Raw genomic sequence first — 14,562 nt, 5'->3', positions numbered from 1 at the left:
GATTTTGATTGAACAAGTGGGATCAAAAAAAGATGTGATTATTTGTGATTACGAATAGGTGAAATCGAGAATATTCATAGAATACTTATCGTAGAACTGATTCGCCAAGGGTTAATGTCTCGACGAATTTCGGATCCGATTGAATATATACTCGGGACACATCAAACGCCCATTTTCATTGGCAATGTTTTTTGATCCTCGATGAAAAGTGTTTGCCGATTTTTTAAAGACTCACATCAGGACGGTGTGCAATGCATCGGATACACCTACCGCAAGAGAGAAAAATCAATGATATTTTCTACAAAAGTTCAAGATGAAAAATACTTATTTTACAATTTTTCGATCACTTCAGACTTACAAATTGAATGAGTTGATAATCAAACTCCATTCATCTCTGTAAAATTCTAAGCACATCAGCGAAGATTTTTCATTTTTCGAAGCTTACACAAACGTCAAAAACCGCGAAAAATTGAGAATTTTTCTTTATTTAATATAAAATAGACGAAGGCACAACAACCACATATATTACATGTATGGCAAAGCAGCTCTCAAATCTCGTGGTACAACGCAGAGAAAAATCGCTCCAAAAGCGATCGATTTGTTCGTGGATTCAACACACGTGCAATTGTTACATTCAATTCATAGTGTTTTTCAATCCAACTCAGAATTCCGTCTTCGGACGTTTAGCCAGGTATGATTTGATGGAAGGCAGAGCCTCGACAGTAGCGACGACCTTTTTTAAATTCGAATATTCGTCGTTTATGAATTTTGCAAAGTAATAATTAAACATCGGAGAGTACGAAGCCCAGACGATATCCGCTGCAGATAACTGTAAGTAAAAATCAACACGTCTCATTTTCTTCCGAATAATAGTTGAAAAATATACGAGGTATGAAAACTATCAGCTCTAAAAGCTGACCAATCCTACGAATAGTCAAGATGGCGAATTTTATTCATTTCCGTTCAACGAACGCGCGTTGCTGCGACGTCAATCTTCGTTGACGAATCATCGCGCAACGAGAGGATTGCCTCCGACAATAAGGGGTCAATTATAGCACACGCAATTACGTATTTGCAATGACATGTGATGGAAAATCATTGCGCAACAGCGAGAGAATAATGAATTCAGAAGCGTCAAAGAGAAGAGTTACGAATGACTACGTTCGTATGCAACGAGTAACGAACGCCTGTTACCTTCGTTCTAGAGTATACCGACCTTGCCGCCAGCCAAGTGTCCATTTTTAACTCCAGAGTCGAGTTTGCGGAGGTAAACCGCAGCCTTCTGCAATATCTCGTTTTCTTGAGCAGCCTTTGCTGCCTCGTCGGTAGTCCTTAGCCAGAACATCAAAGCTGATCGAGGGAGAATTTTGACTCGAAATTAATAACCGCTCCGTTTCACGTTTATCATACGTTCAAATAATTCGCTGATACTCACTCATTCTCACATCGGTGATGGTTTCAAGTGCCGCGTCGATTTCGTACGTTTCGAATGGATCGCTGCCGAACAAGTTAAATTTCTTGGCAAGAAGACGAATTATCGCCATAGACTGACAATATACTTTTCCATCGATTTCAAGTACTGGTAATTGTTGCAGTGGAAATTCTAAGGCATAAAATAAAATTTTACCTCGCTACCCAACGCTCCAAGCAGCAAAACCGGATCAACGTTTACTCTACACGATATCACCGTCAAACGTGCGCACAACATGGTATACATTTCAACGTTTACGTTGTAGGCGGATAAGAACTGATATGGGAAAACTAGGGAACTATTTTCTCCGGATCGTACGTCCGGAGTGACGATTATCAAAAATGGTAGTGAATTGAAAACGGAAGAATTCACTTACGTGATTTCACAGCCGGGAAATTATCTTTCTCCAAACGTATGTCCTCAAAGTCTACACCGCCGTAATTGAGTAGAAATCTTATGGGTTCACCGAGTCCGGTGAAGTTGAAATAAGTTAATTTGTAAGTTGACATCTTGAAAAATTTCCTTCGTTCAAACCGGTGTGTTTCTCATCAAACTCGGCGATGTACGCGGTGTGCACCGAGCCCAGGCAGGATGATTAGTTATATACCCAAGGCTGCGATTACCCCCTCTCTGTAGGCAGGCGGGACTCTATAGTTTCTACCTTATAGCTAAACCATAACAAAACCTGTCGGGAGCATGATCGCCGAAAAACTGGCCAACAAAGAGGGAAATAGTAGGAGGATATATTTTCTTTTTCTATGTCAGGGGCGTAGCCGGATATTTCCGGATCCTGCGTTAGAATTGTGAATAGAAATAGTGTTTAGCTGCATTTACGTTATCCTTGGATACTAAGTATTGCAAAAATTATATTCTAGTATCTAGTCTTCAGGGCCGAGTTGATATTCAACGAGTAGCGAAGTCAGTTTGTATCAAGTATGAATAACATAGTTAAAATTTATCGCACACATATTCGATGTTACATGCTATTCATGATTAAATAAACCAACCATGACGTGACTGTGATTCGCGGACCGGAATGTTTGATCGCACTACTTTTGCATGAGTTTTCTGAGAGCTCTATTTGAATAGCTCTATGTTTGCTGTATGTATTAGAAGATTCGAGAATTTTACTACGGCACTGTCTAATCGCTCGGTAATCTCCACCGACCAATCGTATTTTATTAAGACGGAGAAGAGATATCCTCTTACTACGTCTGTGTTTGCACCATTTCCCACTCATGGAATGTGTATGCGTAACGTTCCATCCAGGTACTGTGTGCTCCAAGGTTTTTACACATTAATAAATCGATCCATCTCGATTGTACAGAACTTACACTGGTATTAAGTATCGGCATAGTGGTATAATCCTACCTCTAAACATTATCGGAATAATCGATGAACGTCGAAGTAAAGGTTCATGTGTATTTTTGATGTACGTCACATCTTAGATACACACTGTCCACCACCACAATCAAGGTATCACTCGAACTTTGTCGTAAGGAAGACTCTCTTCATTTTGAAGTGAGTGTAACTTCTTCGAAAAAGATCGGATCGCAATGATAAAAAATTGAGACTCAAAGCTTGGAACTTCAACTTCCGAACTGCCATCCTAAATTTAATTCTTGCACCAATTTTGCTGAAGTCTTGCAGCTTGGATCCCACGAATGCGGAAATTTGACGTTTCCTTTTTTTTTGGTACCATGTTCACCGTGTTTCGGAAAAATTGCAGAAGGATTGCATCATATGGGTTTCGTAGGTTGAAACTTCCTCTTTAAAATGCCGTCTCATTCATCATCGTGCGATTTTTTTGTTGCCGAGTCATTCTCGTTTGAACCGTTGACTGCACTTTCGCGGAAATTGGTGGTACTTGTACGTGTACTTGAGCGCTCGTACGATGATCTCATGTTTATCCGAAGTCTCGTGTTGACTTCTAGAATTCCAATGACTCGCCAAAATCGCCCAATTGTCCCCTGGCGGATAACACTTTTGACGGTTGTGCGAGATCGGGTGAGCCACGTGTCTTTTATTATTGACTGATTGATTTACGCACACTAGCTGAGAGAAATGAAGTTCAGCATTCTGGTGCTTAATGATAGATACCATTAACATACGCTCTACGAATGTGACGTCGTACAAACAAAATAGGGAATAATGATTTCCTAAAAAATGCTAGTCATGGTGGGCATCGCATATTACAACAGCCGCAGGTTGTACCATTGGATGTGGTTTTTAAAGCACAATCTGTACGGTAAAAGGTAAAACCAAGTCAAATGGTAACTCGTGTTTCTTTTCAAACGATTGTGGTATATTTCGCGTAAGCAATCGCAATTTTCGGAACGCGGTATTCCGCTATGTGCTTGTTGTTGAGGTGCGTCAAATTCTATGCCGGTATATGGTATACCTATAGGTGACTGGTATTCACTGGGCTGGTCAATAGTGATTAGTATTTTTAGCCAGTGCGAAGTATTGATTATAATACTGTATGGCAATCCTTGAACATCGTCCTGAATTGTGCGTTAGAGGTATAAGGGTCATTTGAATACTTTAATAATAAAAGCATCGCTAATCGCTGTTGGGCGCCTACTACATTGGTCATTTATACTTTTCACAGGGCAGTAGAAAATATGTTACCGAGCTTTATGGCAATTTTTGCTGTTCATAAGGGTGTTCTCAGCTATAAAAATAGCATCGCGCGCTGAGTACAAGGCAAGGAGCGCCAGTTTAGGTTTTTTCGTTAATGATTGGTATATGAAACTTGTGTAAAAAGGATTGCATTTCTATCTCCGCCTCCGTTTCCTGAAATTTATACGAGAATACGTATAACATTTTTCGGGTGTACATTGATATAGGATATTCTTTCGTCATGACGCGTATGATTGGCAACACATTCGAACGAGTGTTCTACCTAATTGGGTCTTTTTCACGACCAAATTGGAGTGATCCCTTAATTGTTTTTTTGCGCAGTGTACGTTATCTACGATGACATGCTACGCGGTGATGGACGTTCCTTGATACCGGAAGATCATTCGAGTAAAAGAATGTCATAAATTAATCAAATCGAGGTGGACATAAAAGTTGCTGTTATTTTCTCTTTCGCTTTATCAAAAATTACATTTCTCAATCAAAATCTGGTTTTTGGACGCTTTTCCAGGTAAGCTTTGATATTGGGTATGCTATTAATTTCGTTCACAAGTTTTTTCAAGTTCGGATATCCCTCCACGATATCCCTTTCGAGCATCGCGCAAAAGTAATCGTGCAATGACACGTAATTGATGTCCGCCCACGTCACCTGCGATGATAATAAAACGTTGCGTGTTTTTTTTTTTTTTTTTCTCATGGATCGAGAGAGAAACTATATATTAATACGGAATGTTGGAATTTCGGACTGACCTTGTTACCGACAAAATGACCGCCGTTACTTTGCAACCATGATTCGAACTTGCCAAGGAAAAACGTCAACCGCTTTTCCGCTTCTGCCTTCAGCTTTTCCTTCCGCTCCGGTTCGTCGCTCCAAAAATAGTTGGCTAACGCTGAGTGAAAGCAAAACTATGATTACGGTATACCGTTACCGACAATGAGGTCAGTATCTTACACCGCGTCACGATCGAATTCTATTCACCTTGGCGTAGATCATTGATGCAACTGACAGCAGCATCGATTTGCAGCGCTTCTAAATCGTCGGTACTATAGACATTAGATTTTTTAGCGAGAAATCGGCCGAGCGGCATCGACTGGTGATACTCTTTCCCATCGATTTCCAGTACCGGAAGTTGTTCCATAGGCATCTCTACGCGTATTAGTGAAAATTAGAAAATATGTGGCAAAACAAGAATCATGCTCAGACCTCGATAACATGCTGTGTACAACGTGCGTTCGCTTACGATGTTTATGCTTCGGCCATTCTTCTAAAGTGATACGGAAGTCTTCGAATTTGATGCCAGCATAACTCAACATATATCTTATGGGTTCTCCAAGCCCCGTGAAGTCGAAATAAGTCAACTTGTACGACGACATATCTTAGCTTGTTTTAGTCAAACACGATAGCCGATTGGAACGATACGGACAATTTGCAGATTTGCCGATCACTTGTTCGATCCTACACTGAAGTATGATGCGTTGGTCGAAGCTACGCAGCTTCCGACTAGGAGTCTCCGATGCCTCCCTCTCTCCCCCCCACTCATCCGCCGTTTCTGCCGGTTATATAACTATTGACCTCTCTTGATACATTAGAGGCAGAATAGCAGAGCATAGCTATCAATTACATGAACGTAATTCCATACATTCATGAGCTTGAACCGTTAAAAGTTGATGGCACTGATCTGGTCAGCGGAATGAAGTAAGTTGAACAATAATACGAAGGATTCTAGGCGGTTTTATCAATACATGATAACCACTGACTTAGCGACCGTTCGTAAGTACTGTGTAACTTTGATCGAGTTCAAAATGCAAACGGAATGAAAGTTAGATGATACCTAAAACCATGATTGACCGCCGTTACGAATTAATGAGGTATCTTCGATCGGCCTATAGCGCTATGTTTCATTAGAATGTATGTCCGCATTTACCTACATTAGGGCAGGAGAGAAAGATCGATAACACGTATTCTGCGAATACTGAACAACCTTCAATTGCGAATGATTTCTACCGCGATTGCCTGTTGGAAAAAGTGATGAATTTATCATAATTCGCTCGTGTGGATGTAAAATGATTTTTAACTGAAACAGATAGGACACGTCGTATCATCGTGGAAGAAGAGCTACGGTGTCGCAATCGCTCCGAGTCCGATAATTGCAAGATTATGTAATCATGAGTGCCTATGTGTATTTTTCATCATAACTGGTTATACAGTCGGAACGTATTTTGTCGAGTTGTAATCGGTTGCTGAGTCACGTGTTTACTCAGTTCGGAATTATCTACTTTTTTTTTAAACATTTCTTTCCTTTTTAAAGAAAAAAGAAAAAAAAAAAAAAAAAAACCGTAATAGCGCACACGAGCTAAATTCGGAGTCACAATCAGTATTTAGATTGGTCGACGATCGATTCGATTTGACTCGCACTTTTAATAGATTTGAAAAATTGGCAATAGGTTCTACCCATTCGTTCCGTGAAATGGCAACTCTGATACGATGACATACAATTCATTATCTGAGAGAAATATATTTTGCTTTTATTTTCAGTGCATCCCACAATCACATTATCTGGGCTTATTCTCCTCTCATAAATCTACTTTCCAAGACCATGTGACTCCAGTGTTACTGGAAGGGGAGAGCGGTTGTGATATATTTCGCTACTTCGTGTCGTTGCGGTATCATCGTTGAATTGAAAAATATCCGATAGATCTGCTGACCGAAAATTTGAGCCAAGTATTCGAGAAGCTGTGACTGAAAATAACCGCAGAAATTCAAAAGGTAGATATGTAAAAATTTTCTCTACTCTGATTCGGAATAATACCAACTTTTGTACGCGTATTGTAAAGTATGTCGATATCATGGAAAAAGTTTTATCGAGTGTTCAGATATGAACGAAAAAGTTCGCTCAGTATTTTACTTACTGATACTTCAGATCACACATTACTCTTTTTTTTTTTATTAATATTTTTAATATTGTTGATCGTGTGATTTGCCGTACCAAATTTCGACGGTTTCGCTAACAATATTGGAAGACTCATGCTTCTGACAAAAACTCTCTACAGTGGAGCGTAGTGTCCGCAAGTGACGCTGGCTACGCTGATGAACGGGCCCACTTATTGAAGGGGACCTTAGTGAGGGACTCGCCATTGATGGGACTGCGGAAGCCGCCATGGGGGCGCGCGACTTTTTAAGCAGCACGAATTTTTGCAGCGTGGTCCCTCATCAAAGGATCCCTAGATCCACCATCCGCTCATTCAAATTCACCGAGAAAAATTGATGTAAAAGAAGGGAATTTATGCAGGGTTGATTGATATAGTTGAAAAAAACAAAAACTGTCTTAGGAATTAATTCTTTTTTATCCTGTTTTTCAATAAAAATATTATTGAAAAATTTGCAAGTTCTCTATTGTGTTGGGTGTGAGAAAAATAGCCAATAATCACTAAAGAACTTTTTTTTACAGTAAAAATGCCGCAATACAAATTGACGTACTTCGACTTCATGGCACTGGGAGAGCCAATCAGATACCTATTCAGTTACGGTGGTGTGAAATTCGAAGATAATCGTATAGATAGAGCGAAAATGTGGCCAAAGCTCAAGCCTAGTACGTGATTAAATTTCTTCTATAATCAACTCCGTTATCAATTTTCACTGTATAGTCCGTAAAGTGTATCAAGTAACAGAATAATCCAGTCTTATCGGGAATTATGAAACAACAAGAGAATAATTCGAGTGTGCACTTAAACGTCGTTGTTGAATATAATTTCTTTTATTTCGAAAGCTCTTTTTTGTAATCCACCGATACGATTCGATAGGTATGCCATTCGGCCAGATGCCGGTACTGGAAATAGACGGTCACACCTATCACCAAACTTTACCGATATGTTTTTATCTTGGTAAGCAGTTCAATATCGCTGGAAAAACCGATTTGGATTCACTGAGAATTTCGGCGATCGCAAACACCATCCATGACTTTCGAAAAGGTGAAAATCTTATTTATCTTATCATTCCCTCACTCTCTCTCTCTTTCTCACTCTGCAATTATCGTCTCATCTCAGATACGGTCGATTGATGATTCACAAGTACTACAGATTATTCAATTACAAGAACGGCCATCAATTTTCAATCCTGAAAATCTAAACTATCTCATTTTACAGCTGCTTCTCTGGCCTGGTTGGAGCCGAACCCAGAGATTAAGAGCCAAAAAACAGAAATTCTGCTGAAGGAAACTTATCCATATTATATGCAAAGGTTTGAGACCGACGTTAAGAACAACGGCGGATATTTTCACGGTGGAGAGGTGACATTTTGAAATAGCATATCAATTTTATCGATCGGATAGCATATCAGATATCATCCTCGCGACATGCCTTCAATTATTTTGTTCATATCGCCTTTCAGCTGAGCTACGCGGATCTATTTTTCGCTGCACTTTATGGACACTTCAACACACTTCTGGATACCGACGTTCTCAAAGATTATCCCGCACTGAAACAATTGGTGGACAAAGTTCATGCTCTTCCACGAATCGCTGAGTGGGTAGCGAAAAGACCAAAAACCAAAATCTAGTTTAGCCATTTTTCATGCTGATCATCAATTGGAACGATTCCAAGTATGTCCTTTCACCCATAAATTGTAATAATTGAATCCCGGTTAATTATATGAAACTGAATTTTTCTCTTCAGTTTTTTGTACGTATCATGAATAAATTCGGATTCAAAAACAACAGATTTTTTCACTGGAATGAATAAGAAAAATGATCAATACGAATCAAATCCCCATCATAGAAACGTTTCCTCTTCCTTTTTACTTTTTGGGTACCTACATTCGACAGAACGATCTACGACGGAATAAGTTTCCAATCGCCTGTTTCATTCGTTCGTGACTGTAAGAATATTCGACAATAGTTTGAAAAAGGCACAAACTTCTACGTTTCTGTGCAACGATTCGAAAGATATCAGGGTCCCAAGCTCGGGTCTGCGAAGAAGAAGAAGATTGTGTTGTTTCAGTCACTTTGACGGCTAACATTTCAACAACTATTCGACAGATCTGAACCAAATTTCGCATGTAAGGTCTGTCGCACGAGGACTCGCCGTATTGTAAAATTCATCGGATTTTATTGAGTAGCTTTCGAGGTACGGTAGCCTGATTACAGGTAATGATCGGCCCCTCCAGAATAACGTATATTCTTGACTAGTGATCGCCCGCGCCGCATAAGGTTACGTGGCGCAGAATCTTGATCTCTCACACGAAGCGGAATCATGTTTTCTGTGCGTACTTTGTCCTTGGAACACGTATATCGCAATTACAACAATCACATTGTGTCGTGTAATATACGGCTCAACGGACGTAATCACACGTTTTTCACAATGGACCCGTACCTACACAATCGCAGCGAAGTTATCATTTGATTAACCGGAGATATTATTCCCATCATGTGATTACGGAGTAGATAACATATTTTTTTTTTTGAATCCTGGCTAGACCAGTTAGTTGGAAACCCTCCGGCTACGGATTTCTACAATAAATTTCAGCGCGAGCTCAATACAGAGCACTGAAAATCAACAAAATTCTCATCCCGATCTCAGTGAATTTTTCGTGTCTTCGATTGCGCAATCGATTTTCTATTTCTCATCGCGGTTTGTGAAACTCGAAAAAAAGAAGAGAACATGCCACATTATAAATTGAGCTATTTTGGAACAGTAGGAATCGGCGAGTCGATTCGATTTCTACTGAAGTACGGTGGTCAAGACTTCGAAGATATACGTAACGGCATTGAAGAATGGCCAAAGATAAAACCTAGTGAGTTCAACCCGACAAGAAAAAGTCCTCGGGTGTGTCTCACCAATATGACTCATTTCGCAACATGTTGCCATGGACTAAAATCTAAGTGACGCACAGTTTTTTTTTTTTCTCCAATCGGCGGATGCAATCCGAAACATTGAGGGGTGCACGTTCACTATCCATACACGACGAGATACTTCGTCCGTTGTCCTTCGCGACCGATTTTCATTTATAATGTACCCATGCGTCTTTTAATTTGAAAAATATCGGGTCCGCGGTAGGGGTGGTTTACCCCCAGGTGTTCGTGCGCGGATAGAAAGGATGCTCGTAGCATAGATTTGGATCCACGACGATGTTTAGGAAGAACAATTCGATCGACGCACCAGAATCCCAGTGTGCACAAAGGGGAAGTTACCCCCTCTTGATATCGTTTTTCGGAAGAAACGCAGAGACATGTCACTTTCAGCTTGTTGCCGCGAACAATGTATATTTTCTTCAGATTCTTGTATTCCAGAACGGCTATTTTATATGGGATTCAAGTGATGTTAGGGCGTGGTCCGACCCCATGCAGTTTGGTTGGAGTCGAGCATACGACATTATTCGTTTTCAATAACGAGCGAATATTTCCAAACGGTTTCGTTGTCGAGAATGACGTCGTTTTATGTGAAACATTCGACCGATGTCAATCCCAAATTTGGAGATTAGTTTCACCCCCTCAAAGTGTTTTTTCACCGATGAAAAAAACGTGTGTGTCGCTTAGACTTTAGTCCACTACACCATATTAGAAAATGAATCAAATTGGCGAGCACACCTGGGAAGTTTTTCGTGTAGGTAAAATAGACAACAGTTGGTGATGAACATTTTTTTTATCGATGCTTTTATGAACCGTTTTCTTATCTTTCTTTCAAAATCAAGCTACACCTTACGGAGTACTGCCGGTATTGGAAATCGACGGAGAAGTCCACCACCAAAGTTTGGCTATATGCAGATATTTAGGCAGAGAATTTAACCTGGCTGGCAAAGACAGTCTGGAAAACCTAAGGATCGATACCATGGCGGACACTATTAACGACTACCGACTAGGTAAAAAATAAATAAATAAAATCTTTGGTATTTAGCGGAAACAAAATGTGACGAACAAACTTGTCTGTAAAAACTGAACATTGACCACAACATGTTACGCAGTCTTTACACAAACTATATGGCCACCGAATGGGGAAGATAAGAGTAAAAAATTGGAATCACTCATAAATGAGCACATACCGTATTATCTGACGAAGTTTGCGGAACAGGTGAAGAAGAATGGCGGTTACTTCGTCGGAGGAAAGGTATAATTTTTTTTTTTTCTATTCATTAACACAAATGCGCGAATTGGGTTAAAATTGTACGACACGATTTGTCAACTGTGTGCAAATGATTTTCGTCATTCAGGTAACGTGGGTCGACGTCTACTTCGCTTCTTTGAAGCCGTATCTCGACTTCGTCGCTGGATTCGACACCCTGAAAGACTATCCGATATTGAAAGAGCTCACTGAGAAGATCTACGCGATTCCGAACATCAAGAAGTGGATCGAAGAACGCCCGACTCGATGCAGCCTTCGAGAGTACTTGGCTGGACTATAAGTGCATGGGTGCATTGCATTATCAATTATTTACAGTAGTTCGTCTATATTATACATTATAATCGAAAATACCGTGGATTTTCTTGGTGAATAAAGTTCAATTCAATTACACCGAACGAAATATCATTATTACCCGTGACAAATTATCATCGTCAAATCACCAATCACCGGAAATCATTGTCGTGACATCGAATGTCGTTCTTCGTCAAGGTAGCGGATAAAACGAAGTCCACGAATATGGGATAATGGGAAATTTAGAACCCCCCGAACAGCTCTGAAGAAAGATCCAACGGCAGATTCCTCCTTCACCAACAAGTGGTGAACGTCGTTTTCAACTTGTGACTATCTCGAAGTAGATCGATCAGATAGTAAAACGCTATCCGCGCGATATATCTTCAATTTTTCTTTCATATTTGCCGTCAACGCTATTCTGGATACCGACGTTCCCAAAGATTATCCCGTACCGAAACAATTGGTGGACAAAGTTCATGCTCATCCACGAATCGCTGAATAACATGGGGAAAAGACCGAGAACCAAAAACTCTAGTTAAGTCATTTCTGTAAAATAGATGCGCAACGATCACGATGCTGATCATCACTGGGAACGGTTTCAAGTATGACCTTCAGCCTATAAATAGCAATATTAGATACTCAGTGAGTGATGTCGAACTGAACGCTCCTCTTCAGTTTTTCAAACGTATCACGAACAGATTCGAATTCAGAGGCAACAGATTTTTTCACTGGGATGAATGAAAAAAAAAAATAAATAAATAAATACGAATCAAATCCCCATGATAGAAAAGTTTCCTTTTCCTTTTCATTTTTCGGTACCTACATCCGACAGAACGATCTAACGACGTTGCTAGGACGGGATAAGTGTCCAGTCATCTGTTTCGTCCGTTCATGACTGTCAAAATATTCGACAGTAGAGTGGAAAAAAAAAGCACAAACATCAACGATGAGTAAGCTCGCAGTCTCTGTCACTTTTACGTTCGTAATAAGAGCAGGATGCGAACATTGTGCCTGATAAAATAGGCGTGTCTGCGAACGAACCAATCGCCATGATGCTCATAGTCATCTGATGGCTGCCGGGACTAGCCGGCTTCGAACAATTTATATCCAACTGGAATCATATTCGACGCTGATCCGACCGAACTCTCATCCCGTGAATACGAAGTGACGAGCGTAAAGCGTATCACAGATATTGAAAAGTAAGTGATATATTTTTAATTGTTTCTCTAAACATTCCGATCACTCGGCTCTTTAACTACCGAATAATCAAGGGATGAGAAAAATTTAAAGAATAATTGCGTCTCTCAACTCGAGGCGTACTCTGTCCTTGAAACACGAATACAGTCGTCACAACGATCACATTGTGTCGTGTAATATACGGGTCAACGGACATAATCGCAAGTTGCACACAATGGACCCGTACCTACACAATCGCAGCAAAGTTATCGTTTTACCAAGCGGACGTGATTATTTTAATCATGCGATTACCGAGTAGAAATTATTATTTTGAAAAACCTTACTGGACCAGTTAGTTGGTAACGCTCCGGCTCCTTATGAGGATCATAAGAAATTTCGCTACGGATCTAATACGAGACATCGGAAATCAATCTATTCTCATCCCGATTTTAGTGAATTTTTTGCGTTCTCGAATACGTAACTGATTTGTTATTTCTCATTGCAGTTTGTCGAACACAGAGAAGAAGAAAAAATGCCACATTATAAATTGAGGTATTTCGCAACAACAGGAATCGGCGAGTCGATTAGATTTCTGCTGAAGTACGGTGGCCAAGACTTCGAAGATGTACGTTACGATCTTCACGATTGGCCAAAAATAAAACCCAGTGAGTTTGACTATGTAAATAAAGAGCAGTTGGTGATGAACGTTTTTTTTTTTTTTTGTTTTTTTTTATCGATGCAAGCTTTTACGAACCGTTTTCTTGTCTTTCTTCCAAAATCAAGCTACACCTTACGGAGTATTGCCGGTATTGGAAATCGACGGAGAAGTCCACCACCAAAGTTTGGCTATATGCAGATATTTGGCTAAGGAATTCAAGCTGACTGGCAAAGACAGTCTTGAAGATCTGAGGATCGATACCATTGCGGACACGATCAACGACTACAGAATAGGTAAAAAACAAATAGAATCCTTGGCATTCAGCGGAAACAAAATGTGACGAACAAACTTGTCTGTAAAACTGAACATTGACTAAAACATTTCGCGCAGTCTTCATAAGGGCTATGTTTCCACCGGATGCGGCGGATAGGGCTCAAAAAATGGAGTCGCTCGTCAGTGAGCACATGCCGTATTATCTGCCGAAGTTTGAGGAGCAGGTCAAGAAGAATGGCGGTTACTTCGTCGGAGGAAAGGTATGATTCTTTTTCTTCTATTCATTAACACGAATGCGCGAATCGGGTTAAAATTGTACGACACGACTTGTTAACTGTGTGCAAATTATTCTCGTCATTCAGGTAACGTGGGCCGATTTCTATTTCGTTGCCTTGAAGTCATACCTGGACTCCATCGTTGAATTCGATACTCTGAAGGATTATCCGGCTTTGAAAGAGCTAACGGAAAAGGTCTACGCGATTCCTAGTATCAAAAAGTGGCTGAGCGAACGCCCTACCGGATGCTGCGTTAAGGATTTCTTCGCTGGAAAATAAGTTCACGAGTGCATTGTATCGTCGATTATTTCCTCCAGTTGTTCGTCTATGCGTTATTGTGAAAAATTCTGTCGATTTTCTTCGTGAATAAAGTTTAATTCGGTTACAGCTAATGGCATATCATTGTTGTCCGTGACACCGAATATCATTCTTCGTCAAGGTAGCGGACACGTCGAAGGCCACGAACGTAGAATAACGGGAAAATCGTGACCCCGAACAGCCGAAAAACGACCCGGCTGTGGGTGCCTCCTTCACCAACGATTGGTGAACGTTGTTTCCAACTTTTGAAGTTGATAACCGCGAGTTTCTCTTTATCTATAGATAATTCCTCGCGGCGCGTGCTGCCACTTCCGACGGGCAGGTGAGAAACTGTTTTCAAAAAATTT

At 40.3% G+C, this 14,562-nt stretch overlaps 3 protein-coding genes across 4 annotated transcripts; 2 read left to right on the top strand and 1 right to left on the bottom strand.

The window, feature by feature from the left end:
• Nucleotides 1-467: 467 nt before the first annotated feature.
• LOC105690872 lies at nt 468-5,603 on the bottom strand. The gene is made up of 9 exons (XM_012409019.3): nt 5,353-5,603; nt 5,091-5,258; nt 4,862-5,001; nt 4,596-4,760; nt 3,873-3,975; nt 1,848-2,015; nt 1,436-1,603; nt 1,217-1,350; nt 468-829 (listed from the first exon to the last, which is right to left on the bottom strand). Exons 1-9 carry the CDS (start codon nt 5,483-5,485, stop codon nt 662-664), a joined length of 1,347 nt encoding a protein of 448 aa, XP_012264442.2. The 5' UTR covers nt 5,486-5,603; the 3' UTR covers nt 468-661.
• Nucleotides 5,604-6,676: 1,073 nt separating this feature from the next.
• LOC105690870 (glutathione S-transferase-like) lies at nt 6,677-8,819 on the top strand. Of its 2 annotated transcripts, XM_012409017.3 has the most exons (6): nt 6,677-6,878; nt 7,163-7,378; nt 7,561-7,701; nt 7,913-8,080; nt 8,255-8,397; nt 8,499-8,819. In XM_012409017.3, exons 3-6 carry the CDS (start codon nt 7,566-7,568, stop codon nt 8,664-8,666), a joined length of 615 nt encoding a protein of 204 aa, XP_012264440.2. In that variant the 5' UTR covers nt 6,677-6,878; nt 7,163-7,378; nt 7,561-7,565; the 3' UTR covers nt 8,667-8,819. The 2 variants fall into 2 exon arrangements, with proteins under 2 accessions (XP_012264440.2, XP_020710851.2); XM_020855192.2 differs by lacking the exon at nt 7,163-7,378 and having other exon boundaries at nt 6,684-6,878.
• Nucleotides 8,820-9,590: 771 nt separating this feature from the next.
• Nucleotides 9,591-14,284, top strand: LOC105690868. The gene is made up of 9 exons (XM_048657748.1): nt 9,591-9,899; nt 10,797-10,964; nt 11,067-11,209; nt 11,313-11,500; nt 12,073-12,157; nt 13,197-13,356; nt 13,475-13,642; nt 13,740-13,882; nt 13,985-14,284. Exons 1-9 carry the CDS (start codon nt 9,767-9,769, stop codon nt 14,174-14,176), a joined length of 1,380 nt encoding a protein of 459 aa, XP_048513705.1. The 5' UTR covers nt 9,591-9,766; the 3' UTR covers nt 14,177-14,284.
• The last annotated feature ends 278 nt before the right edge of the window (nt 14,285-14,562 follow it).

The sequence above is a fragment of the Athalia rosae genome, chromosome 6, assembly GCF_917208135.1.
Source record: "Athalia rosae chromosome 6, iyAthRosa1.1, whole genome shotgun sequence".
Classification (NCBI taxonomy): domain Eukaryota; kingdom Metazoa; phylum Arthropoda; class Insecta; order Hymenoptera; family Athaliidae; genus Athalia; species Athalia rosae.
Note: the sequence above shows the minus strand (reverse complement) of the source record. Positions and strands in the feature narration are given on the sequence as shown.

Excerpts from the sequence above, each read along its gene's own strand:
- LOC105690872 (XM_012409019.3), bottom strand. The coding sequence starts at position 5,485 with ATGTCGTCGTACAAGTTGACTTATTTCGACTTCACGGGGCTTGGAGAA. Across the intron at positions 5,002-5,090 it reads CATCAATGATCTACGCCAAG|CGTTAGCCAACTATTTTTGG; the intron begins GTGAATAGAATT and ends GCTTTCACTCAG. Across the intron at positions 1,351-1,435 it reads CATCACCGATGTGAGAATGA|CTTTGATGTTCTGGCTAAGG; the intron begins GTGAGTATCAGC and ends TCCCTCGATCAG.
- LOC105690870 (XM_012409017.3), top strand. The coding sequence starts at position 7,566 with ATGCCGCAATACAAATTGACGTACTTCGACTTCATGGCACTGGGAGAG. Across the intron at positions 8,081-8,254 it reads CATCCATGACTTTCGAAAAG|CTGCTTCTCTGGCCTGGTTG; the intron begins GTGAAAATCTTA and ends CTCATTTTACAG. Across the intron at positions 8,398-8,498 it reads GATATTTTCACGGTGGAGAG|CTGAGCTACGCGGATCTATT; the intron begins GTGACATTTTGA and ends ATCGCCTTTCAG.
- LOC105690868 (XM_048657748.1), top strand. The coding sequence starts at position 9,767 with ATGCCACATTATAAATTGAGCTATTTTGGAACAGTAGGAATCGGCGAG. Across the intron at positions 11,501-12,072 it reads CGAGAGTACTTGGCTGGACT|ATGCGCAACGATCACGATGC; the intron begins ATAAGTGCATGG and ends TCTGTAAAATAG. Across the intron at positions 13,357-13,474 it reads TTGGCCAAAAATAAAACCCA|CTACACCTTACGGAGTATTG; the intron begins GTGAGTTTGACT and ends TCCAAAATCAAG.